At 36.5% G+C, this 26,608-nt stretch overlaps 3 protein-coding genes across 5 annotated transcripts in view; 1 reads left to right on the plus strand and 2 right to left on the minus strand.

Moving 5' to 3' along the window:
* Positions 1-14,384, minus strand: part of spag5 (sperm associated antigen 5) — a 16,944-nt gene extending 2,560 nt beyond the window's left edge. Inside the window, exons 1-22 of the mRNA XM_016520532.1 lie at positions 14,253-14,384; positions 13,865-13,943; positions 13,472-13,514; positions 13,262-13,369; positions 11,055-13,126; positions 10,788-10,977; positions 10,581-10,697; positions 10,406-10,498; positions 10,207-10,320; positions 9,977-10,096; positions 9,183-9,275; positions 8,926-9,060; positions 6,732-6,825; positions 6,496-6,643; positions 5,007-5,057; positions 4,737-4,911; positions 4,509-4,642; positions 4,251-4,419; positions 3,500-3,623; positions 3,051-3,137; positions 2,247-2,373; positions 488-620 (exon numbers count right to left, since the gene is read on the minus strand). Coding sequence (XP_016376018.1) covers positions 488-620; positions 2,247-2,373; positions 3,051-3,137; positions 3,500-3,623; positions 4,251-4,419; positions 4,509-4,642; positions 4,737-4,911; positions 5,007-5,057; positions 6,496-6,643; positions 6,732-6,825; positions 8,926-9,060; positions 9,183-9,275; positions 9,977-10,096; positions 10,207-10,320; positions 10,406-10,498; positions 10,581-10,697; positions 10,788-10,977; positions 11,055-13,126; positions 13,262-13,369; positions 13,472-13,498 — 4,311 coding nt within the window. The 5' untranslated portion in view covers positions 13,499-13,514; positions 13,865-13,943; positions 14,253-14,384. The remainder of the gene's footprint in view (positions 1-487; positions 621-2,246; positions 2,374-3,050; positions 3,138-3,499; positions 3,624-4,250; positions 4,420-4,508; positions 4,643-4,736; positions 4,912-5,006; positions 5,058-6,495; positions 6,644-6,731; positions 6,826-8,925; positions 9,061-9,182; positions 9,276-9,976; positions 10,097-10,206; positions 10,321-10,405; positions 10,499-10,580; positions 10,698-10,787; positions 10,978-11,054; positions 13,127-13,261; positions 13,370-13,471; positions 13,515-13,864; positions 13,944-14,252) is intronic.
* A 2,725-nt stretch (positions 14,385-17,109) lies between these two features.
* Positions 17,110-22,348, plus strand: trmo (tRNA methyltransferase O). Its single transcript, XM_016520551.1, has 6 exons — positions 17,110-17,355; positions 17,453-17,604; positions 17,881-18,055; positions 18,913-19,070; positions 21,374-21,922; positions 22,003-22,348. The coding sequence occupies exons 1-6, from the start codon at positions 17,267-17,269 to the stop codon at positions 22,212-22,214; spliced, it is 1,335 nt and encodes a 444-aa protein (XP_016376037.1). The 5' UTR covers positions 17,110-17,266; the 3' UTR covers positions 22,215-22,348.
* Positions 22,349-24,188: 1,840 nt separating this feature from the next.
* On the minus strand, positions 24,189-26,475 carry hemgn (hemogen). 3 transcript variants are annotated; one of them, XM_016520536.1, is made up of 5 exons: positions 26,457-26,475; positions 26,214-26,280; positions 25,269-25,359; positions 24,794-25,116; positions 24,189-24,665 (listed from the first exon to the last, which is right to left on the minus strand). In XM_016520536.1, the coding sequence occupies exons 2-5, from the start codon at positions 26,269-26,271 to the stop codon at positions 24,553-24,555; spliced, it is 585 nt and encodes a 194-aa protein (XP_016376022.1). In that variant the 5' UTR covers positions 26,272-26,280; positions 26,457-26,475; the 3' UTR covers positions 24,189-24,552. The 3 variants fall into 3 exon arrangements, with proteins under 3 accessions (XP_016376022.1, XP_016376021.1, XP_016376023.1); XM_016520535.1 differs by lacking the exon at positions 26,457-26,475 and adding an exon at positions 26,382-26,455; XM_016520537.1 differs by lacking the exon at positions 26,457-26,475 and having other exon boundaries at positions 24,194-24,665; positions 25,281-25,359; positions 26,214-26,370.
* Positions 26,476-26,608: the final 133 nt, after the last annotated feature.

The following is a 26,608-nucleotide window of genomic DNA, read 5'->3' on the forward strand; positions in this document are numbered from 1 at the left end:
GTGCGTGCACTCTGTGTGTGATTTGGTGATATAGCCTACTTGATAATGTCAGATCGCACATCATTACAACAACACTTACCATATTATCACAGACGATGCTGTATCGCACACCCCTGACTCGACTTGAGTGGAAAATTAAATCATCCGGTTGTGCGCGCACTTGTTTGCACATGAGCAAAGGTGTTTTTTAGGAGTCTAACTTGCAAAAGGCAGACCACGGATTCGTCAAAGCTGCTTTCCTGTAGTCCGTGTTCTTCTGACTTCTGACTATTTTGTAGTAAGTAACGAATATGCTTTGGGGAAATGTATCGGAGTAAAAGTATACATTTTAATTAGGAAATGTAGTGGAGTAAAAGTAAAAGTTGGCTGAAATATAAAAACTCAAGTAAAGTACAGATACTCCCAAAATATACTTAAGTACTGTAACGAAGTATTATTACTTCGTTACATTACACCACTGCTTATAAACAGCGAGTTGAACATTTACCTGGGCTTTTTGCTGCAGGACCGCAGCATCCTTCTCCACCTGAGCCTGCAGTCGGTCTACATTCTGCCTCAGCTCTGAGACCTCCAGTTTGTGTCTCTGAGACGCTTCCTGCAGCACCTCCTGCAGGCCACATCTGAAAAAGTAGGTTGTCAGAAAACATGGAATGTTTCAGGGTAAAAAAATAGGGCTGGGGTGAGGAAATAGCATGATGACTTTGTGTGTATACTACACTTTGGTTTTCCGGTAATGTTTTGTTGTTATAAATATAAAATCATTTTCTGCAACAAAATCTGTGTGACATGACTTTAATATTACAAGTTAAAACAAATTAAATTTGTTGTATACCAGTAAAAGTGGTTTGGGTCAAAATAATTGCACTCCCTTTCTGTGTTACACTCCAGGTGATTTACATGCATGTGCAAACACTAACGAGAATCTGAATTTTAAATGACAAGCAACATTTAATTGCTTGCTTGCTGTTAGGGTTCTAGAGTTCTTTTGCAAAACAGAAAGAGTAAAATTGTTAGAACATAAAATGCAGTAATTATGAAACTAGATTTGTAGTGAAAAATCTCTCTTAGCCACATCAAACAGTACAAACACTGTCAAAAGTGTTTTGTTATTCAGTCATAGTTTTTTAATACTGAAAAGTGATGTCACTCACTGATCAGGGGGTTAGCCACAACTGATAGTGAAATTCATTATGCCTGAGCAGTCAAAGATTCAATTCGATATATTAAAGGCAGAGTAAGGGATTTCTGGTAGCCAATGTTGATATTTGAAATCACCAAAACAAACACGCCCCTACCCCAAAAGGGTCTTGCCCCTATTTTGATAGCTCCGCCCCACATATACGTACGCAGCCCAGGCAACGATTAGTTCTGTGAAACAAAGCAAAACCAATGTTACACCGTGTCTACGGACGTAAAAAAATAACTGACCCCACAAAAATTTTTTTTTTTCACTTAAGTATGATCCAAAGATTACTTTTGTTCATAATGTCAAAAAAAACCTCATACAGACAAGAACAAATTTGTTAATAAATATGAGGAAGTAAAATCCTAACTGAAAAATGATAAACATTTAGTACTTTGATGTTCAGGTATGACCTGTTCAGGTACGATTAAGAGATTTGATGTTTAACTCCGATATGAAACTTGGAATCTATTTGCGTGTCATTTGTGGTTTGTGTGGTATACTCATACTATATTAAAAGGAAAAGTTCACCCAAAAAGTTAAAGTTCAGTTCATCATTGCTCTTCATGACGTTCCAAACCAGTCTGACTGACTTTCTTCTGTGGAACATTTAAGATGTCCTTTTGAGATTTTTTTTTGGCATACAATGCAAGTTAAAAAGGCTACCAATTATTTTTATTTTTTTTGGTTAATGTTCTTCAAAATGTCTTCTTTTGTGTTTCGGAGAAGAAAACATCATAAGTTTCAGAATGACATGAGGATGAGTACATTTAAATTTTTGGTTCAACTATACCTTTAAGTTAAGCAACAACCAAGTGGACAAACTACAAACAGTTCAGCTAGACAACTGGATAATACTTTATTTTAATTTCACTTTACATCTACTGTTAAACTATTTAATGCATTTTGAATGTTATATATTTATATGCATGATAGATATTAAAATGACATATTAACACATATTTAAGCCATATCTAACTGAAAACTCAGTTCAAACCCAGCCATTCCTTCTGTTCCCTGGCAAATAAGCATTATGGAGTATACCCGAGTTTGAGTAACTCACATGGTCTGCTTCAGAGTCTGCTGCTCCGTGTCTTTCTGGATTCTCAATTGGTCTAAGGTGAGCTGAAGATCTGAGATGGTCTCACCAAAATCAGACAACAGCTCCAACATATGGCTCCGTCTTTCCACTGAGTACACAAGAGAGTCTCTTCATAACCATCTAACTATCTATCTATCTGGATTAATTATATTATTACACTCACATATAGACACAAACACAGATATAACACTAGGGCTGGGTATCGTTCAAAAATTTTCGATATCGACACCGATACCTTGACTTCAATACCGGTTCCTGAACGATACTTTTTTCGATACCAATTTTATGAAATCTATTTGAACAAGATTACATTATCTAAAAAAAAAACTTGGGTTTTATTTTTCAGCTTGCTGATGTTTATACAGACTCAAAGCCATTCACACTAAATACTCACGTGTGTGAGCCACATCTCTGAGTGTGTCACAGTCACGGACCGACTGTGCAGACCTATCGGTGTATTAGGCTATAGTAAGATACCAGCAGACTGCTCCGTACGTTTTCGCATCGCTCTCGCGGATGTCAAACACTGATCGATCTGCGCCTTACTGACGTTGATGAGATTAACCCCTTAGGTATCGAAATTTGGTACCGAACGACGAGACGTTTTTCGATACTCGATGGTATCGAGGCAATTCGGTCGGTGCCTAAAAAGTATCGAACTCGATACCCAGCCCTATATAACACACACATACATATACATATTTGAGATTGAATCTAACGTAAGTACTAATATATGAATGTGTTATCATCCGGTAAGGAATGTACCTTTCACTTCTGTGTGTGTAGTTGGTGGTATTCGGGTAAAAGCACTGGTTTCACTGCCAATGCCATCTTGTTGCACCTCCCTCTCCTCTGCAAAACATTACACAACATAAGAGGGCTGCACAGTTATGATGAATACATCTCTATTCAATTTTCCCTTGATGTAAGTGATCATTAAAAAATAATAATAAAAGTTTAATAGAACTGACATCAAAACTTTTGTGCGGAGCTGTATTCCATGTTCTTAAATCTACACATCCATAGTCCTATAAACTACTTCTAAGACCCTTTGAATCACCACTACATTCTCACACACGAACATGTCTGTGATTATTTACAAGTTTTGCAAGAAACCAGAAACCTTTGACACAACAGGAAAAGATCCTTAATAAATTATGCAGAATTAGAACTGCTTTCCAACAAGACAAAACAAGCACCAAACACTAACGCACCTGAACCCTTAGGAGACTCTGTCTCAGGTTCCTGTGTCTTCATCATGGCCACCATAATAGAATCCACAAAAGAGCTGGAGGGATATCGATGAGACTGCAATGTCTTATCCGAGTTCTCTGACTCCTGAGAAATGCAAAACAATGTTATTAATTCAGCAAAAGAGCACCTTGAATAAATATAGCATACACAATAAAACAAAACTCTAACCATTCACTGGAGTGATGTCAATTAACAACTAATTTGTACTATTCTATATCAAGTTTTTCCACTTAACAAAACCTAGAAACAAGTAAACCCAACAACATTTAATAGTTATACCTTAAAATATTGATTTAGAAAACTAAATTAACAAAAAATTGTACTAGAAAATACCCATAAGCACATTTCAGATTTTAAACTTTCTTGTGAAATTGACCAAATTACACAAGAAACTGCAAACCAGTGTTGTTACTGTTAACTAAAATTATTAAAAAATCATTTTAATTAAAATAAGGCTGAAAAAAAGATGTAAATATTCAACTTAAATTAGAAATGTTGCCATGACAACTAATTAAAAATTATTAAAAATAAAAAATAAATGTATGAAAAATATGTATATTTAAAAAAGGTTGAATATTTAAACTATAATATAACAAGAACAACTAATATAAATGAGAAAAACAACAATTTCACTTTTAATTGAAAACTAAAATTAAACCTTCAGTAATTCAGAGCACATAAATTATGAGAAGTGTAGTAAAGCATAGGGACCTTGGAGGTTAGAGACTCATTTAAGATGCTCGTGAGAGAGCAAACTCTGTGGTTTAGAAGCATGACATCATTAGATGCCTGAGCCATCTGCTCTCCTTGTTCCAGCAGCATTCTGCGGGCTTTGTCTCGTGTACTGTCCAGCTCTTCCTGAAGGGACTCTTTCTCAAGCCTTAGAGAAGAGATTCCATCAGAAAAAGACTTCCATTCATTCTGATTTGTTCTAAAAAGTAACAGTGAATAGAGAGGAATATTCTGTACCGCAATTGTTCCAGTGCTAGTTTGAGGTCTTCACACTCCAAGTTTCTCTCTCTCAGGCCCTGTAAGTGGCACCGCAGCAATCGCTCACTTTCCTCCATCTGTTCCCGTGCCATTTCATTTTCTGCCTGCAAGAACTGATAGAACAAAATACATTTCTGTTATAATGGGAGTAACTGGTATTTCTAAATTATTGTGAATGTTTTGGTGTAAAGTCTAATATCTCATCACCTCACTCATTTCTTTGGCACTGGATAGTTCAGTCTTCATTTGAGCCAGTTGTCCGAGCTGGTGGCGATGAATCTCAGCTTTAGTGTGGAGTTCTTTAATCAGGCTTTCTCTCTGCGACAGTGTGTCCTCATATTCCTTTAGCTGCTTCCTGGAAGTCTGCAGTGCTTCCTCAAGCCTGCCGAAAGCATATATATATTAAAAAAGTAAATTTTGTACATTTATTAATACAACAATAAACAAAAGAAGGGAGATCAAAATGTGAAGATATACCAGTTCGCTCTCTCTGTAGCTTGCTGTGCATCACACATTGACTGCTGCAACCTAAAGTAGAAAAATAAAATAATATAGAATTGCACCCTATTATGTTGCTCCAAACCAATATGATTTTTTTTCTTGTTCATACAGTGTATATGTAGGTCAGTGTGGTCCAATGTTGTTAACTGCACTGGCAAAAGAGTTAAATATTTAGCAAAATATCTTTTTGTGTGCCCTGCAGAGAAATAAACGAATGATACAGGTTTATTGCAATAAATGAGTAAATAAATTTCAGTTTTGGGTAAACTATCCCTTTTAAACACTATCCATTTTAGAAGGTTTCCATATAGTTGTCAACATTTATAAAATTGTGTAATATCAATAAAAGTTAAGGTCCTCTTTCCATGGTTTACCTGGTATGAGTTTAACAATTTCACATAGGTTCTGGGGAATTTCACATGATTTTTTATTTTTTTTAATTTATGTTTATATTTTCTGTCACAACCATCATATCAACTTTTTTTATACATCTTCCCTCATTTATTCCACAAGTAATTCGCTCATAATTAGGTCTCCATTCATTTGTCTGGTTTGAAATGTATTAAACAATTATCCATCCATCCTAGAGATGTACAGATCAGCTCTAACACCACCCGAATGCTCTGTTAAAAATAAATCATCCACCCGACACCCATGAACTAATGATTTTCTCTGATTTAGATATAATCTAATTTTCATTGTTAAGCGGTATGATATGGCAGGAGAGTGCAGAGGGGAGGTGCTTTGGGGACTCGAGCCCATACCCCTTTTCAAAATTAACCAAAAGTGACTCTCAACAATCATTAACATTAATATTGTGGTCAATAAAACAAAACACATTTGAATTATAATTTATGAGTTGCGTGTCTTGCTCAAACAAGCTGAAATTCCATTGTCAATCGCCAATGTGAAGTGGAGTGGTAATTTCCCAGTCTTATTCATAAAATGTTTTTTTTTTTTTAAACAAACGCAAAATGGTGAAAATAGAAATCATCACATTAATGGTAAGTATTGTTCAATTTACTGTACTGCATTTTAATATATCTTTCACTGCTTGGTGAAACTATCATGATCAGTTAAATGAAGCCCAAGTGCCACCTATGGGCCTATTATGTGAAGAATAGGCTGTTAGATCAAGAACACACGAAATGGTTACACGAATTTACTTTATTACATTACCACTTTTGATAATTACTCAGCAATAGTTAATAATTAGGTTTTTAAACACGTTCACTTTTTAGAGAATATAGCTAATATTTCCATCATTAATGAATTCTCATCCACCCACAACACACACACGATTAATCAGAATGTTGATTTTTTTTATGACTTGGCCTGTCTGACTTGTGCATTATCCGCGCAGTGGTGTATCCCTAAATTAATGGATGTAATTCAGTCATCCAAAAAGCAATATGAAATTAATTGATTTTCAAAAAGCTAATTCCACAAGTGGATTTCTGCATACTTGCTGGTCTCAGAGGCAAGGGTCTGTTCTAGGAAGGCGTAAGAGGCCAATGTAGATGTGACAGTGGCTGAGAGCTCAGTGCTCCTCCTCTGCAGCTGAAAGCGCTCCTCTTCTGCCTGAATCAGCTGCTCCCTCAGCACTGACATCTCTGAACAAACACACACAGCAGAATCAAGAAAAAGCTCTCCTTTGACTACACAGGGAATGAGTCAATTCAAAGTAAATCACTGTCGCACCTGAAGTCATAATGGTCTGCTGCATGTTCAAGTCTGAAATCTGTTGACTGGCATCTTGCAAGCTTGATCTCATGTGCTCTAGTTCATTTTCCATCTGGGGATTAATGGAAACAGCGATTAAAAAAAGACAGACTGCATCTAAAGTAAATGCATAAAGTAAAGAGATTAAAGGAGTCACATCATAGATTTTCCGGTCTCTTTTTTTAAAGGGGTCATATGATGCGATTTCAATTTTTCCTTTCTCTTTGGAGTGTTACAAGTTCTTGGTGCATAAAGAAGATCTGTAAAGTTGCAAAGACTAAAGTCTCAAATCCAAAGAGATATTCTTTATAAAAGTTAAGACTTATAATGTTCTTTTTAGCAACATCATATGACCCCTTTAAATGAAATAGTTTCATGGGTGATGAAGATACACTAACATTCACAACTTTAGACAGGCAACAAAAATCCAGCATTTTCGCATATAGTTTAACTGTCTGTAGTCTGAACTTAAAAAAAATAAATAAATAGATTCCTGCAAACCCAATCCAAGGCATTTAAATATTTGGTTTGAAATGCAATTGAAATTATTTCTGAAAATGCCACTTAAAGGGATAGATCACCCAAATATGAAAATTACCCTGTGATTTATTCACCCCCAAGCCATCCTAGGTGTATATGACTTTCTTCTTTCAGACGAATACAATCAAGAGTTATTTAAAAAAATGTCCTGGCTCTTCCAAGCTTTATAATGGCAGTGAATAGCTGTTGATATTTAACAGTGCAATAGAAGTCCAATAAGGTGCATCCATCATAAAAAAGTAACTCACATGGCTCTGGGGGGTTAATAAAAGGTTCCCTTTCTTACAAAAACTCGAACTGATGAATTTTTGTAGGAAAAATATCCATATTTAAAACTTCATAAGCCGTAATCTCTAGCTTCCACAAACTGTCGTACACGTGTTCACGAGAGAGTGGCAATCCAGCGGATGACGTAGGACATATGCGTAGCGTGGTGAGAAGTGACAAACGCGGAAGTACATTTTGATTTAAGCCAAGAGGAGACTGGTTTCCTTTACTCCTGTAAACAAAACTTGGTTCTCGCGAGATTGGCATATTCTCACTGGAACTTACGCTACGCCTCTGTCCTATGGCATCCACTGAAATGCCACTCTCTTATAACATTGATTGTATTCTTCTGAAAGAAGAAAGTCATACACACCTAGGATGGCTTGAGGGTGAGTAAATCATGGGGTAATTTTCATTTTTGGGTGAACTATCAGTTTAACTGTAAAATCTTAAAATGCAATTGCAGACACATAATATGATTCCATGCAGCAAGTTTACATTTTGCTGCACCTTGCCATGCTGACATCTACTCTTTATTTTATTGTCTTTTTGGCATTGTGTTGAAGTCATCATTACCACATAACAAGTGAACCAGATATTGATCAAACAGCCTTTACAAACAGATCTAATTTCAACACTCCAGTCTGGACAATCAATCCTAAAGAAAAACTAATTGGATTTGTAAGGCTGCACAAAATCAATCTCTTAATATTGCAAATTACCATAATCATATTGTCAGAAATAAGACTTTAATTCACTAATCTACAGAATTTTATAAAGATACAGAGAAAAGTATAGAGTAGACAAAATTGTCTTTTGGTTCGTGTGCACACCAATGACATGAGACAAGCAAGCAGCTGTGATGCGAGTATAAAGTGAAGAATTAGCAACTACAGAGATGGAGTCACGTCAGCAAAATTGGCCACAATTTTCACATGCAAAAACAGACTTCTCACAAATCACACACTATGTCACTTTCAATCCAGGTATCTCTCTCTTGGTCAAAATGGTGAATCTGAGTGGGGCAATCTTTTGCCCTCACATGAAATTCAGATTGCATGAATTCCTATTAAAATTACAGTTTTTTTTTTTTGGCCAACAATGGTAAATGTGACCGCACTTTGACATGCAATATCTGGTCGAAATGAAGTCTCAGTCGATTTTGGTCTGATTTTAAAATAAAAAATAACATCACTGGATCTGTTTCTCACAAATTCGGTCTGTTCTTCAGACAGAATTTGTAAGCTATTATATGGCTTCAGAAGAATTTTTTCTTAGTTTTTTGGGTTCCTTTAAGGTTTGACAGACATGGAACTGAGAATGAATAAATAATGAGAGAATTTAATTTCAGTGGTAAATGTCTAACCAGGTCTCTCTCTTCCACGGCTCTGACTCTCATTTCCAGATGCTGCTTGCTGCTCTCCACGGCAGTTGTAGTCCTCTGATGGAGCTGGTGAAGCACTGGGTTTATCCTCTGAATCAGCTCTTGAGCCTTTTTCAGCTTCCCATTGAGGAAAGGGGGAAAATTTTTTATTTTGCTCCTTAAAGACTGAGTTAGCAAAATTTTGAATGCTATTTTTATTTCAGTATCTAAACACACTGCACACTGATGTGAAGTCTTACCTCCGCTAACAAGCTCATGTGATCTTCTTGCTTCCTTCTCAAATGGTCATTTGCTGCACTGATGGATTCCATGTATGACTTGCTCAGTTCAACCTTGGAGAGGTCACACAACTCACTCAGAATTCAAGGACGTTGCACACACAGTCAAGCAAGCCTTCACTTTTAGGCTGATGATACACGGGGCAACTTTTTGAGCAATTTTGCCGGGCAAATTTTTTTTTTAGCAATGTTGCTTGGGCACATTGACATTTCCACTGAAAATGGGTAACAAATTTCTATCTGGATACTTTAGATCGGTCGTGGGCCCTGTGTCTCATCTGGTTGATCATTTTGATTTCGCAAGCGACAACAATGTACCAGTTCTAATTCTAGTTTGAGCAAAACATGCTAACTGTTCTGCCTTTGGCTGCACAGACTAGGTACGAACTGTAATGGCGCAGCTCTAAACTGGAAAAGGGGGCAGGGAGCAGCAGCTCATTTGCATTTAAAGAGACAGGCCCGAAAAACAGCGTGTTTCTGCTTCCACTCAAAATAGGCATTTTCAAAATGATATAATAAATGATCTGTGGGGTATTTTGAGCTAAAACTCCACAGTTACATTCTGGGGACCCCTGAGACTTATATTATATATTGTAAAAAGAGGCGTAATAGGTAACTAAAGTTGCCCGGCAACATTGCTCAAAAAGTTGCCCCGTGTATCATTAGCCTTAGAGTGTCTGTGGTCACTATTAAGCTAGTGGGAAAATTATATTTTCATATAAATTGAGGTAAGGATGCAAGCAATATGAGCAGACCAGTGATGGGTAAGCCAGTTTGAGGGCTGACATCAGTTCCTGTTGAGACCCAACAGTGTGCTCTAGTTCTGCCACCTGAGCAGCATGATAGTCCCTCAACTGCTGCGTTACATTGAAGGCCTGCACACAAAGACAAATGAACAGGATAAGAGGCAAAGATCAATAGGATATTAATAAAAAAAATCTTGTGTTCCTAAGCTTCAGCAAAACCAATAAAAATGTCTTCTAACCGCTTCCTTCTCCTCTAGTGCCTTGTCCATGCGATGTCTCATATCTTTCATCTTTTGCTCCATCCTCTGAAGCATTTCCTTGTACCTCCCATAAAGAGACTTCATCTGACTGACCTACATAACACAGACTTTTTATGAGATGTGATTTCTTGACAAATATCTTCGATGAAGCTTATGAAATACATAAGCAGTGACTTACCTGTCTAGATAAAGTTTCTTGATCAACATTAACAGTATTTCCAATCTGTTGCATCTTGAAGATGACATCCTCTGTGCTAGACTTAAAAGAATCCTATAGAAGAATGATAACATTTTAGGCCTGTAAAATTGAAAAATGCAAATGTAACTTTAAAAACTTATAGGGCGTCTCTCACCATCCCAATCCTCATTGGTTTAATGCTGCTATATAAACTGTGAAGAACCTCCTGATCATGCTCAAGACTCTGAATTCTCTCCAGGGCAGTGCCATACAAATCTTTATATGTCCCATTCTGGAAAATAAAGACAAGATAAAGAAAATCAATACCAGACATATTCAGAGTTTTTCTTCCAAAAAGGTGTCTGTGGAGCTGGGTTGTCACCTGTCTGAGCTCAGTGTGGTCTGTCTGGATGAGTTTCTCTCTGAGATCTGATGGAGAAGTGTTTTTGCTCGAATTATGAGCCCGTGCAGAAGTGAGCTGCTGGGAAAGAACCTCCACCATGATGAGCGTAGAAGTCAATCTCTGCTCCAACTCTGATCTAGACAGATGCTCCATATTTCCAGGCATCAGGCTTCAAAGAGGGATTCATAAAGAGACAATGTAGATCACATCAACAGAGAGACAACAATTCATGCTTATCTTACTTACTTCCATAGCACAGAGTCAGTTGAAGTGCTGGCATCAGAAACATCAACCTTGACAACCTCCTTTAAAATTTCTACCGCTGCTGAAGTATTAACGCTCCGCTCCATCCGCTGAACCGGGGTGCTCCAGACACAAGCGCTACGCATCACTACTGGAGAAGTGCTCACTAAAGCACTGTGGTAATTCACTGGTGCTGGAGTAGGAACAACCATCTTCCCTGACACAACCATCAACAATTCAGCCATCTGTCTGAGCTGTTCCTGCAGAGGCCCATTACCCAAAACTGGAGGGGTATTCAACAACTTCTGATTGTCTTCAGAAGCCATTTTAGGTTCTACATCCTTTGTCTTGGGTGGGTCTTGAGGAACAGGTGTATAGCTAAAAGCATTAGCCAGGGATGTGGAGTTCAACAGTGGAGGAGGCATTGGACTCTCCGGGAGCTCAGGCCACAAATGGCTCATTGGGTTCTCAGCCGTGTGGTCATGTAAAACACTCCTGCTTAGGGTGGGCGTCTTTGGAGTGCAGGAACCTGTTAGAGCAATAGCACTAGGAAGATCCTGATTAACAGAGACAGCTTCACCAGATCTATCACAGAACCGCATAACTTCGATCTCTGGGGGGATCTCCTCATCCTTCAAACCCAGTGTCTTATCTTTGAGAATGCTGGTTTCCAAGCCAACATTTTCAATAAAGGCAACTTGAGGAGAAAGGTTTTCCTCAAAATATGAAACTGCCTCTTTCCTTTCCGGCAGAAACTGTTCATTACAGTATCCCTCCACATCCTTTCTAGTCATGACAGAAGATTCATCCTTGGGCACCTTGTATTTTTCATCACTGTTGCTTGATTGTACAACATCTGAACTTTCCATATTATTTTTACCATTTAATACTGACAAATGTTGGTTTGACTTCTGGTTAGCAACTGTCTTTGATGCTTCTGTTTCACAGCATGAGACAGATTCATACATTTTCTGTGTATCGTTTCCAAGAGGTGATGTTAAACTACCAACTGTATTTCCAGGCTTTTTCAAAAGACTTGGTGAGGAAAGCTGTGACTTGGAACAGACCCCATTTTCAGTAGTCAACATATTTAGGACCAGTGGCTTTTCCTTAGCATGGCAGTAAATATGGTCAACATGCTTCCTTCCTGGTGTCAAATAAGCAAAGCTTTGGCCATCATTTTCACTGGTGTCATTTAAACAAGACGGACTTTGTTCTTCAGCAAGATTGTCCATAAGCACAGACATTTTTGACACATTGGAGAGATCAGCAATTTCTATTTCAACTCCAGAACAACACAAGCCTTTAAAAGTGATTTCTCCTTCTTCGCTAGATACACCATGACATCCTTCAGAGAGATCAGCTTGATCATGATTCTTTAGGTTCACTGTATTTTTCGGGGTACACTGAATACCTACAATGTGTGCAACATTTGACTGAGAGACGTCATCTGCATCAACTGTACTGATGGTGCTACTATCTTCACACAAAGACTTCCAATTACAGTAAGAATGACCCAGAGGTTGACTGCTTACTGATACAGCCTCTGTGCCCACTTTAGAAATGGGAGTATTTTTACATTGTGAGTGATTTCCTGATGCTAGATCCTTTATGAGAATGGATTTATCAGAGATAGCGGAGTTATCGGAAACCTGAACCTCTCCACCTAAGCACATGAGGGATTTGAATGTGACATTTCCCAGCTCATAGGTGGAAACTTCTTCCTCCTGACACAAAATAGATGAAGAATCCAGCCCAGTAGATCTGCTCCTATAATAGTATGGATGATCAACATGCTCTTCAGTGGTCTGATTATCTTCTGTGCAATCAGGTTCAGTGGTTTCATTTGGGTCACTCTGAAGTGGGTCATTATCCTCAAGAACCAGACGCCTGATGAGAACAGACTCTTCTGACATTACAGGTTCATCCTCAACTACAACTTCTCTTTCAAGACACACAAAGGATTTTAATATGACATCTTGATGTTCATCAGTGGCATCCACAGCTTTCCCATCACTATGGATGTCTGTTGTGATAGTTAAGCTTGATGGGTTTTCACCAGGAACAACATCATGCTGGTGGAAAACAAAATATCTCAGCTGAGGTCAAAGTAACAGCAAAATTCCTTATATATTTTCCATATGAACTTGAAATCACAGAAAGTTAAAAAGACAAAGTGATCTGAAAGCAGTGAAGGAATGTTTCCATACCTTTGTTTTAGGGTCCTTCTCATGCATCGACGCATGCTTAAGCATTAGAGTTGGACTGTCCTGCAAATTCAGCAGTTCATTCTGTACATCTCTGAGTGGAACTCTGGGCTGAAAAAGGCATAAACCTCTATGATTAGAGCTCAAACTGTCAGATAGTAGGAACAACACTTTTTTTTCTAGTTATAATATGCATGGATGTGAAGTACTTACGTTTGACAATCCATGAACAGATGACATGTTTTTAGATTAATATCTGCAATCACAAACAAGAGTTAATGGAGGTGATTTTAAATACATTTGATTTACTGCAATATTATGCAACTTTAACTGGTACCCTTTTTAAAAAAGCATCAAAATTAAGTAACATTTCATAATTTTACATCACGTATAAATCAGCATCTTTCAACTGTAATGTTGCTTTCATTTTCAAAAAGATTTTAATAAATACATAAATAGGCTCTATGTTACGTAAACAACACTAATCATAATAATAAATAGGAGTTGAAGAAAAGTTCGATATTTGTTAATAAAAAGAGAAAGCAAAATGCTGCCTGCGTTCAAATACATTACAGTTATTTATAAAATGATATATCCATTTCTCACACATCTGCTTAGAAACTGTTGAGATAAGGTCCACTTCTCCACAGAAAGTAAAAGTTTGCGTAGTTTTGCTGCTTAATATCTTCGAAAATATAACATAACAGTAAGACATAAACGTCACTGCTTGCATCCTCTCAAGAAATGTCAACTTTGTTGGCGTCTCAACGCCCAGCCAGCTGCCTGTCTTCACGACATTTTAGACATCACAGACACATAGCAAATGTTGCTTAAATATTGTTTAGACTGGTAACGTTATGCAACGTGATAAGTTCTAAAACACAGTCTTTATTTATTGAGGCTAATAAAGTAAATTGGACAACGGCATCGCCAAACCCAAAACATTATTAATGATTTAATTTATATTAAAGTGTGTTCCTTCTTTAATTCTTACCTTTGCGTCTCATAGGCGCTTTTCTGAACTTCACTGTTTATTTTAATCCGTACTTGAATACTGTAAAAACAAGCGATGTCGGCTTAACCGCCACTTGCACGTTCAAAATAAAACGCACAATCACCTGATTGGATAAAACCACCGCGTAACATCCGGAAACACATCTCTCCTTCTTCTTCTCTGGTTTATTGGTGATTCGCATTTAATGTACACGGCGCCACCTAGTGAACTGTTGTGAATTAAATATTTTCCCTAAATTTTTTTTTTTTTTTTACGGAAACCCATTTACATCATAGAATTATTATTTACAAGACGCAAGCTGTGTTCTGTAAACTGCCACATGCACCGATCAGTATTAACCCTCGAAGACCCAAATATAGAAAAAAAACTTTTACATGTTGTTGTAGGAGGCCTCTAATGCAGAAATAGGATTTTTACCATTTTGACATTTAGTACCAACTGTAAGTAAGTTTTTAGGGAAATGTTGTAATATTGCAACGTTGGGCCTTTTGGGTAGCAGAATTTAAGTGATTTTATTTACTGTCTGAACAAATGTAGAGAACATCCAAGACTTTGCAGGGTGTACTGCTTGTAGTTCCCTAAACAGTTGTCTATATTTAAACACTAATAATCACACAGTAATAATCAGACGTCATATTTTAATGAAAAAAACATTTATTATAAAAACATTTAAACATTTTTATATTTATTTAATTTATATTGTGCTTACCAAATCTGATGACCTGAATAAAAACTTTGGAATTTACTGTTTAGCTCTGTTCATAACCATGTTCAGTTATGATAGTCCCAAAGGCAGTCCTTGCAGTCCTTGTCACTTGCTGCAAAGCGTGTTGGTGTAGCCTTTACTATCCTACAGTGTCTGCAGTGACATTTAAAGACATTTAAAACTTGTGAATAATCAAAAACAGAATGTTTCTATTCATCCATGTAATATGCAAGGTTCACAGGCATAACAGTGTTGTAAAATCAAATTACAACATTGACATGACAAGTTCAAAATATAATATTATCAACACATTCAATGGTACCTTAATATATATACTTTTAATATTGATTTATCCAGTCCAGTAAAACAAGAAGATGTACTTCAAGGCATGTTCGCAGATAATGTGAGGTGAACAGGCCTTTTTACAAAACCATCCAATTAGCATTTCAAAGCTGAACATATTATGTAAATGTGGTCTCAGAGAGTGATAAAACAAACAAACATACGCAGGTTTATTTTAGTAGAGCTAAAATTGATGTTCTAATATGACAACAGTGAATTGTATTGACTAAATTAATATTTAAAAATTGTGAAGTACTAAAATATGTTCCTTGCACCTTACAATGCACACCTTAATCATTATTTAAATTAACAAAATTGCTCAACCATTATTTTTTTTAAAGAAGTATGTGTGAAATAAAAAAATTATAATATATGTTTTTTTTTTTTTTTTTTTTTTTTTTTTTTTTACTACGTCAGTCTGTGTGCATTGAATTTATTTAATACACGAGTTTCACAATTTGAGTTGAATTACTGAAATAAATGAACTTTTCCACGACATTCTAATTTATTGAGATGCACCTGTATATGGCCTGTGTTGTTTGCACAGTAAACAGTGGGCGGCGGTATGTCACTGCGCGGTGCTCTATTTTCCAGTAACCTAAAGAAGAAGTGTTATTCTGGAAAAAATTTATTTAACAACCGAGTAGGAGGTAATTATAGTGAATTCATACAAATTTATACAGATGGTGCTAAAAAAATCAGAGACAGGAAAAACAGGGTTTGGGGTGGCAATTCCGGGAAAATAAATAGAAATTAGTAAAAGAACATCTAATAAATTAGGGGTATATACAGTAGAGATGATGGCAATTTTAATTGCTTTGCAATGGGTGGAAAGGGAAGGGCAGGGAAAGGTTTTGGTATGCTCTGACTCTTTATCAGTTTTAGCGAGTTTAAGGTCATTCCATTCAAAAGCTCGGCAAGATATCCTGTATGAAGTGCTTCAATTAAACACAAGTTTGATATGCTCTGACTCTTTATCAGTTTTAGCGAGTTAAAGGTCATTCCATTCAAAAAGGCAAGATATCCTGTATGAAGTGCTTCAATTAAACACAAGAATAGTTAATAAGGGATATCAGGTAAGATTTATGTGAGTCCCAGCACATGTTGGGATTAGGGGTAATGAGACAGGGCAGGCTGGCTAAAAGGGCACTAACAAAAGAGAACATAGAAATGCAGGTTAGTGTAAGTAAAGCAGAGGTTAAATGCATGATATGGGAGAAAGTCAATAAAAGGTGGCAAGAGAGGAGAAAGGGAGGTATTTATATCAAATTCAGAGAAATGTTAAAGAGGAAAGGGTGGAAATTGGAAATAGGAGAGAAGATGCGGTGATGACTAGGTGAAGGTTGGGACATTGTTCACTGAATAAAACACTAAAGATGATAGGGAAGCACGAGACAGGGTTGTGTGAGGGATGTCGAGAAGAGGAGTCAGCGGAGCACATAATCAAGACTTGTAAGAGATATGAAACACAGAGGCAGGTAATGAAGAATAAACTAAGGGAGTTTGGGATGCAGGAGATCACATTACAAGGGTTACTAAGCACAGCAAATAGGGCACAGAGTAGAATATTGATTACTTTTTTAAGGGAAGCAGAGGTTTTAAGCAGGATATGATGTGTGATGTGTGTGTGGATATTAATGTGAGGGGACAATGTGAGTGATGTGTAAGTTTTAGTAGAAAACGGGAATAGATAACCTATTATCTGATCCACACTCCGGAGCAGAAGGGGGCGGTAATGCACCAATAAGCTTAACGCCAACAGCCGTTAAACTGGAAAGAAGAAGAAGAGTTACGCTTCTGTGAAAGTAGTTGGTTGTCCAGCGTGTTCCTCCCAAAAACAAAACACGTGCTCGTACTGCAGTGGGCGCAGAGCAGCTGATGGAAGCCAGTTTACCATAGCATACAATATTTTCGAAAGTATATAAGGTTTTCAGCTATCATTAAAATGTCTCCTCCAGTATGTAGTTGTGCTGAACAAGTCAGAAAACTCACACAGCAGGCGTCAGTAATGAGAAGAGAGATAAAAAATCTCAGGTAGGTACTTAAATCATCATGATTGCGGTATATGAGTTATGATTATCCTGAAAAGAAGTTTCCTCCATTCATTGATTGGTTTGTTGATCAAACACAGACAGCAGATGGATGGAGCCATACGAGCACATAAGAAGCAGATGTCATCACTTCAGTCCATGCTGACAGACTGTAAACACGAAGACAAATTACAATCAGTGAGCAAAAGCCCAACTCAAAGCCCTAGTGAAATCAAACAATTATTAGAGCAAGGTAAAATGCATTTAATAACACATATTGACCAACTTTCACTTTTGATTCTGCAGTCTACTTTAGTAGACCACATTTAAGTTGTTGTAAATGTTGTGTACCTTGTCATCAATTGAGAAAACTCTTTGAATGTATAAACTAAATGGCTGTCCGTGAAGAAAAAGCCCCTCTTTGAGTCCAGATGTTATCGTTGCCATGTTAACTAGTCTAACTAGGACCTCTTGGTCACAGCTTAGTTTTCATGTCAAATAAACTATTTGTCTGTCTTTACGTTCTCAGGACGTATTCAGACGGTACCGATTGGATACATCAGCTCATGTTTTGCAGTCAAAAATGGCACTCCACGACAACCCACCATATGCAGTTCTTCTCGAGCCAGCTTAAAGATTGAACCCTCAGTCTTCAATAACCCTGAGCATTCTTTAGTTGGCCTGGAACAATACTCCCATATCTGGTATGTAGCAAATGGATGGAGAAACTCATTTGCGTGTGCTGCACATCTCCTTTCCTCCTTGACTTCCTGTCAGATTTGTCAACTTTCACCACATACAGAACTCAAGAAATACTTGCTGATATAATAATTTGGTCTCAGGTCACAGGTCTCAGGGCTCACAGTCCTATATATATATATATATATATATAAAACTTTTCCCTCTCCCATTTAGGTTGTTTAAAAGCAAATTACAGTTACAGACATTTGCAAAATTTTGTTCCATTGTCAATAATTTAACAATGTGTAAAGCACAGTTCAAACAGAAGTCACTTTTAAACCAAGCAGCTTCCTGTTGGTCGCCGTGGCGAATCTATGACCAACTTGAACCTGTTTTGAAATCTGCATTGGAAAATCTTTCTCCTTCTCACAAAATTCCTTTGTATTATTATAATATTTTTTCCCCCATTTATAATGTTCATTCAAAAAGCATTGTAACTTTTATGTTTGTAGTTCTTAGAACTATGTTAATGTTGTATACTGTCAAACCAGGATATGTTCTTAGTTGCTATACCATGAAAATCTTGTACAATTGCAACCCTAGTAGAAAAGCATAATGTTCACAAGTCCTGGAAAACGTCAGAGTTAAGACAATAGTGAGACTTGTTTAATTGAGATAAATAGCAATTTAGCATTTGGGACTGTTGATCATGCTAAATCAAGTAAGAATGGGTTTAGCCATTACAAGAAGTAAATTTAATGGATACCTGGTAATGTTTCTAGACAGGTCTGACAAGTGAGCAGGCCTAATTAATGACAATTGAAAGTTCCTTATACATATGTGTGAAGTGAACTCTTGTCTTTTTCTTTCACATTCTCAGGATAATTTTCCTCTTCCATAAGAATGGGCAAATGAACTACAAAGCCAAAGTAAAGCCACCCCGTCTGAATGGCCAGAGGGTGGGGGTGTACTCCACCCGTAGCCCCCACAGGCCTAATGCTTTGGGACTGACCTTGGCTAAGCTAGAAGGAATCACAGGTACCACATATTTACAAGACTGAGTGACCTCTGGGACAGCGGTTCTCAACCAGGAGGCCAGGACCCACTAGCGGGTTTCAGAAAACTTAAATAAAATAAGCCAAAACAACTAAATGTAGAGATATTATTTTAATTAATTTTAATAGTTTATTTCTTTGAAGAATCAGGGCTCCCAGTGTGTTGACAAACCTGAATATATGAGTAAAGGTAGCCTAATTTTAAAAGTGGGATTTTTAGAACTGGAGAAGTAAAAAAAAAAATAATAATAATCTCAACTCCATGAAATTTTTATAATGATTACACATTTCAGTTATGCTTAGCTCTAAATTATTTTATCATGTGGAAATATAAAAAAAACATTTAAAAAAGTTGTTAACCTTTATCTTTATGTAGTAAATCAGCTGAAACAACAGCTGAAAAAGTCATGGGGTCTTTGAATATTGTTGTGGACAGTGGGGGCCTCGGAGTCAAAAAGGTTGAGAACCACTGCTCTACTGGATGATTATGATGTTGTTTGCAGTATAATTTTAACAACATTTATATATTACTACAGTATCTATTAATATTGAGAATTAGCTTTTATTTTTATAGTAATTTTGTAAGCAATTTATATGAAATATATATGTATTAAATTATAGTAATTTAAGTAATTTATATTAATCTTGCTATGTGCTTTTAGCATTTTTTTTGTTTTATTTTTTTTAATTAACTGTCTTTAGCTTTAGAGGGATAGTTCACCCAAAAATGAAAATTCTGTCATTAATTACTCACCCTCATGTCGTTCCAAACCCGTAAGACCTCCGTTCATCTTCAGAACACTAAATAATATATATTTTTTGCATTCTGAGAGCTCTCTGACCCTCCCATAGACAGCAAGGATCCTTACACGATCAAGGCTCAGAAACGTAGCAAGGAGATCGTTAAAATAATCCATGTGACATCAGTGGTTCAACTGTAATTTTACGAAGCTATGAGAATACTTTTTGTACGCAAAGAAAACAAAAATAATGACTTTATTCAGCAATTCGTCTCCTCTGCGTCACCCTACAGCGCCATGTTGGAGAGTATCACGTAAACAACGTATGTACGCATATACGTTGTTTGTTCAGATCAAAGCGTAAACAGCGTATCTGCGTACGGTGCTGCTGACACAGAACAGCATACGTTGTTTACGTATGTGATACTCTCCAAAATGGCGCTATAACGAAGGTTTTACAGGTTTGGAACGACATGAGAGTGAGTAATTAATGACCAAATTTTTTTGCATTTTTGGGTGAACTATCCCTTTAATTTACTTGCCTCAATCTCAAACAGCTTAAAGGGTTAGTTCACCCAAAAATGAAAATTAGGCTGCGTTTTACTCACCCCCGAGGCATCCTAGGTGTATATGACTTTCTTCTTTCAGACGAATCCAGTCGGAGTTATATTAAAAATTGTCTTTGATTTTTCATTGAATCTAGCTTGCACTCACTGTTGTAAACGGAAGCAGTTCCGGGGAATTACGTATGAGGTCGGCTTTGCACATGCGCCACTCAGAAGTGACGCACGCAGAAACGCAGCAGAGAGATCAAAACAAAACAACGGTCAAGAATTAGAAGTACAAAACGAGGATTTGTAAAGAAGAATGTCAGAGGATTTCGATATAAGCCAAGAGGAGACTGGTTTTCCTTTGCTGAAGTAAGGAAACTTTGCTTCCTTTGCTCCTGTTAACAAACGTTGGTTTTCACGAGACTCACTGGCGCATGCGCAACGCTGACCTCATACGTCATGCTCCCGGAACTGCTTCTGTGTACAACTGTTGGCGCAAGCTACATTAAAGTGATTATTACGTTTTGAATATGGATATTTTTCTTACAAAAACGCATCGATTCGCTACAGAAGGCCTTTGTTCACCCCCCGGAGCCGTGTGAGACACTTTTTTTTTTTATGGATGGGCGATTTTTATTTAACTTCTTTTGGACTGAAGCAATGCAGCACCCACTGACTGCAATGATAGAGCTTGAAAGATCAAAGACAATTTTTTATATAACTCTGATTCATCTGAAAGAAGAAAGTCATATACACTTAGGATGCCTTGGGGGTGAGTAAAACGCAGCCTAATTTTCATTTTTGGGTGAACTAAACCTTTAACAGGACAACTAGTGTAACATCAAGTTTGTCATAGTATGATAGTTTACTATATGAAAATGTGTTCTTTACCGTCATAAGATCATAAAATAATTTTGAGGGAACCTATGATTTGAAAGACCCTTTAACATGCTGAATATAGCAATATAGTAATCCTTTGTCATTTGATTTTCAAGGGGATACACTTCACTTGTCAGGCGTTGATATTATCGCTGGAACACCTGTGCTAGACATCAAGCCATATATTCCAGACTACGATTCTCCAAAAACAAGAAGAGATGATACCAACAGTGAATATAGACAAACATCACCATTCACAGACTCTCAGATGCCCCAAGTGATGGATCTAGATGAAGAACCAAACATCTCAGGGACATCATCTGAACCCTCCTCAGTGCTCAGAATTTGTCCAGCTGGACCATCAGATTTCTCTCAGTCAGAAAGGTCTGGATCCAGTGATGTGACTGATGTGTTAGCAGAGGTTAAAAACTATGTCAAACAACAGCAGCTTTTCACTGAAAGTCCAGAAGACAAACAGACAGATTCTCCTGAATGCACTTCATTGTCAACCAACCATTTAAGTTCATCCGGTCTTAAATTTGGATGTGAGGACTACAGTACTATCGCTGCCTGGGTCAGGGCACCTCCTGTCAGTAACCTAGACGTGCGGTTTACTGCCAATGCTGAGAAAGAGCTCAAAGAGTTTGTTTCCTGCAACAGTACAGGTATTAGATCTTTCTGATGCCTAAGGTTTTTTTTCTAATGAAGGCAGTTGTAATATTTCTAAATGATTTTTGATTCATAGACCGCACAAGACCAAAGTTCCAGTTCTTGAAAGGACCAGAAGAAGCAGTGGCAGCCATCAAAGGCATTCTGTCAGCTGACCCTAGATCAGTATATCGTCGCACACGTTGTCAAGACCGCCTGTTCTTCTTCACCCTGGATACTGCTGACATCACCTGCTGGTTTGGAGATGGTTTTGCTGAGGTTGTGAGAGTCAAACCTATGCAGAGTTAAGAACTCACATATGTTTTTTTTATGAGAAAAAATTAGATTTCTGTCAAATTCCCGCATTTTCAAGAATAAATACTGAGATAGTTCACCTAAAAATGTAAATTCTGTTAACATTTACTCACCCTCATATCATTCCAAACCCATAAGACTTGATTTTTCTATGGAACGTTTTTTGAGAGAAATGTCCTTAAAATATTTTTTTATTTTTGTCCATACAATGGAAGTCAGTGGTCACCAAAATTGTTTAGTTACCATCATTCTTCAAAATATTGGCTTTTGTGTTCCACAGAAGAAAAAGTCAGTGACGTAATTTTAATTTTTGGGTGAACTATGCCTTAATTTGTGTTATTAATTAATGATTAACTAATTTTAGTCTAAAAAGATCATTTCATAGCCTTCGATACAAAGCACATTAAGATATTTTTATGGTTCACAACATAGATCTTAATGTTAACATACTATCTACTATATAGTTTGTGTATGATTATTTATAACATTTTAATTTGTTAAATGTTTTCAGTGAACTGCTGGGTTTATTAAAGGTGTCGTATGTATTTTATGACATTGCTAAAGCATAAAATACCATGAAATGTGTGCTGATACTGTATTTAGTTAAGATGCTAAGTTCACATACAGTGGTGTGAAAAAGTGTTGGCCCCCTTTTTGATTTCTTATTTTTTTGCATGTTTGTCACACTTTAATGTTTCAGATCATCAAACAAATTTAAATATTAGTCAAAGATAACACAAGATGCAGTTTTTAAATGAAGGTTTTTATTATTAAGGGAAAACAAAATCCAAAACTACATGGCCCTGTGTGAACCAACACTTTTTCACACCACTGTACATGTTCCTCCACAAAGCAATGCTGCAGCCATTTATTGTACTTTGAAATGTCTGTTCTGTGTCAAAAAGTCTGGTTTTGTTTTGGTCTGTGTGATTTCACCCACTGCCAGTTTAACCAGTATTATTTTGATACCCTGTGTGGCCAGTTGGCAGAAAAAACAGCGTATGGAAGCCAGCAAAAGAACTGTCAGAGTTTCCAGATTCTACCTGACCTGATCTAAATCTCTATAACCAGACACACATTAAAATGCGGATAAATAAACTCATCAACTTATGTTGTCAGAGCTGGGTAGTAACTTCTTATGTAATCAGATTCCAAATATTATGTACTTGTAATTAGAGGACATTACATTTTAAAATGCTCATAATGAGATTACAGGTACTTTTTATGGATTGCATAATTTATTTGATATATATGATTACATATTATTTACACAATGGCCGTAAATTATTCATAATTTATTGATGCGGTGATTCCCAAATGTTTTTGTCAGCCAAACTCCTTAAAATAAAATAGTTTAGTTAATATCTAAATAACTGAACAACACATTCACATGTTTAAAGTTCTCTGGTATTGTTTAATGCTCATATTAACATGCAGGTAAACAAATACAATATTTCTATTTTTAGTGTAAAATTTTAAAGTTGTTTAATTTTTTTTTTTATATATATACATTTTTATATATATTTTTATATTTTACATCAGTGAAACCCTGGTCTAATGTAGTATTTAATGCATTTCATGATGTTAACATAAAACAAATATTTTCTTCCTTTTTGCTTTTTATTTCAAATGAAAATTAGATAATGTAATCTAAAAGTAATCTAAGAAGTAGTCAGAATACTTTACCTAAAATGAGTAACCTAGATTCCGTTACTAACTACAGTTTTCATCATGTAATCAGTAACAGACTACAATTTGTAATTGTAAGTAATCTACCCAGCACCGCAGTGTGTAAGGCTTGTTTCCTTCCTTTGATATTTGCACTGGTTCCTGTCCTCAATCTGGCAACCCGCGTGAGCGTCGAGTCTGAGGAGGAAAAACAACTCTCCTGTATTTTGAATTTGGACTGCAGTACCCATTTCAACCGTTAGCTGTCAATAGTGCACCTTTAGCATACTAAAATTTATTCCCATAGGAGCGTGATGGTTTTAGAATTCAGTGACGAAATGACTGTAGACAAAGACAAAGTATAAAACCAATTTATTTTAAAATAGTCAGTTGTACAAACTAAACAAAGATTATTCGTAATATAGGCAAAGATCTAGTTGCTTTAAAATCATAGAACACAAAAGTACTATACTGTAACAATTTCAGGTTTTTATTTTATTAATATGTATAGAATGGATTTTGTTTGACAGAGTACTGATAAGTGGTATATATACATGGAGACATGAAGAATTTTAATAAATATAGATTTGTCCTTGTTTAGGTTTAGAAATCCTTTGAAATAGTAAATTTGATTAAATTCATTTTTTCTGTAGAAGGGAGACCCTCAGATGATTAAATTCTCAGATAGACTCTCAGGCTGAGAAGGAGCAGATGCTGGAGGATACACTGCCATTGAGACTTGACTGTTCAGGTCAGCACATGGCTGCTCGTCATCACCTAAAATCAATGGACATTATTCATTTGTTCAGACAAATAAATAAATAAAATGCTTAATTTTATAAATGAACCACCCATTAATTAATGAAGACCCCTGTTGAAAACAAAAGGGGCATTTCTGCAAATACCTGTATCAATGATAATGCTTTTTTGAGGCATGTCTTCCTCCTCATCAGGCCCTAGATCCTCAATCAGAAACTCCTCCAGAGGTTTTTCACTAATTGTTTCCACTGGCGCCGGCTCTGGTTGTGGCTCAGCTGGTAATAAAGGCAGTGTCTCTGCTATTGTGGGTAATACAGGTTCTGTGATAGGAAGTGTGACAGGAGAAGGATCTGTTTCCTGAGCCAGACCGAGATCTTCTGGAATAACTACAGGCGGTTCTTTTCTTGGTCGACCTTTCCTTCCTGGGGTACCACTGGTCTTCTTTTTCACTCTTTTAAGGCTTTGTGCCCTGTGTTCAATATTAAGATACATTATTTGAATGACTAATCCAAATTTGTGCATTTGCGTCATAATATCACAATGTCATATAAATTGAAAAATAAATAAGTGCTCTAGGCCTTTTCCAGTGCTTTTATTGGCCTAATTCAACACTAGCTTTACCCATAAACCCACTGGTTGGTTGCCTTTTCCTCTGCCTCAGCCTTTCGTTTCTTCAACAGGTCTCTGTCTCTCAATCGCAGCCGAATTCCACCTACCAAACAAACAAATCACTCACTCCTTTGCTGCTTTGTCTGCTGAAAGTATTGCAGTTTACTTTGTAACATTAGCTAAGGTAAAACCAACCACAAGTAGTCAGAATTCATAAGTGTATGAAAAGGCCCTCAGTGCATGTTTCAGAAGAAATGTAGATGCATTGACATTAGATAAGAATCACGCCAGTTATGGATGATGCCAGCTCACAAAAATATATTCTAAGAACATTTTGCTAATGTTCTCATTATTTTATAAAATCATTATTTATTGAGGTTCTCTGAACATTCAAAATGCAGGTTTTTTTTTCTTGGCTATATGCTAACATTTAGGGAACATTCCATTTTATTATTTTGCGAACATTATGGGTATGTTAATTTTAAATGTTATTAAGTATTAACATTTAAAAACATTAGTTGAGTGTCCAACTAAAAGCGTTTCAGAAAAAAACATTCCATGAGTGCTGTATAAATAACATTTTTGTGCCAATGTTACTGAAAGAACTTTTGCTCATAATTTTGTGAGAACCTTGCCACAATGTTAAACAAACTTCTGAGAATGTTCCCTGTTAGCTGGATTCCAACTTCAGCATTATTGCAAGAGCTTATAAATATCTAATTGTTGCTAATACATTTTTTTTTACATAAATGTCATTTTATAAAAAGCAGGGCAAATTACAGTCAAATGATTTTTTGTTTTCAGTTTTTCATCTGATAAAATGTTTCATCCAAACCTTTTCATCAAAAAAAAAACTTCAGCAGTCACTAATGGATAAACAATGAATACATTCATAATGAAAAAAACATGCTCTTTTTAAAAGTGATTCACTATGACGTTTTAAATCAAAATTCATACCTTCATTAGAATCTTTTACTTCAGATGGCGGGATCTCTTTCTCCAATGTCTCTTCCATTTTGTTGTCCTGTCACATGAATATGAAGTATTGAAATGACAGGGCTGAAAAAAATTGTGCCCATTTACTTTTCCTGCTGCTAAGAGAATAATTATCTGGTTAAACATTACCGCAGTGCTGGGAGAGTTCTTGCAGTTGTGCTCTTATCTTATTTGCAAAGGTGGAGAACTTGGCACAATACTCACAGAAGAAAGTAAAAAAAGGAGGTCATGGCTCTGACAGCCTGTGCATTTATGTGACTGTTTGTCTGTCGTCATGAGAGATGACCGCTATTCCTAACCTGGTCAAGGGCCATAGACAAACATGTAGCTAAATCATCAGTAAAAAAAAAAAAATA

This window comes from Sinocyclocheilus rhinocerous, unplaced genomic scaffold (genome assembly GCF_001515625.1).
Source record: "Sinocyclocheilus rhinocerous isolate Xijiao unplaced genomic scaffold, SAMN03320098_v1.1 scaffold2134, whole genome shotgun sequence".
Taxonomy (NCBI): domain Eukaryota; kingdom Metazoa; phylum Chordata; class Actinopteri; order Cypriniformes; family Cyprinidae; genus Sinocyclocheilus; species Sinocyclocheilus rhinocerous.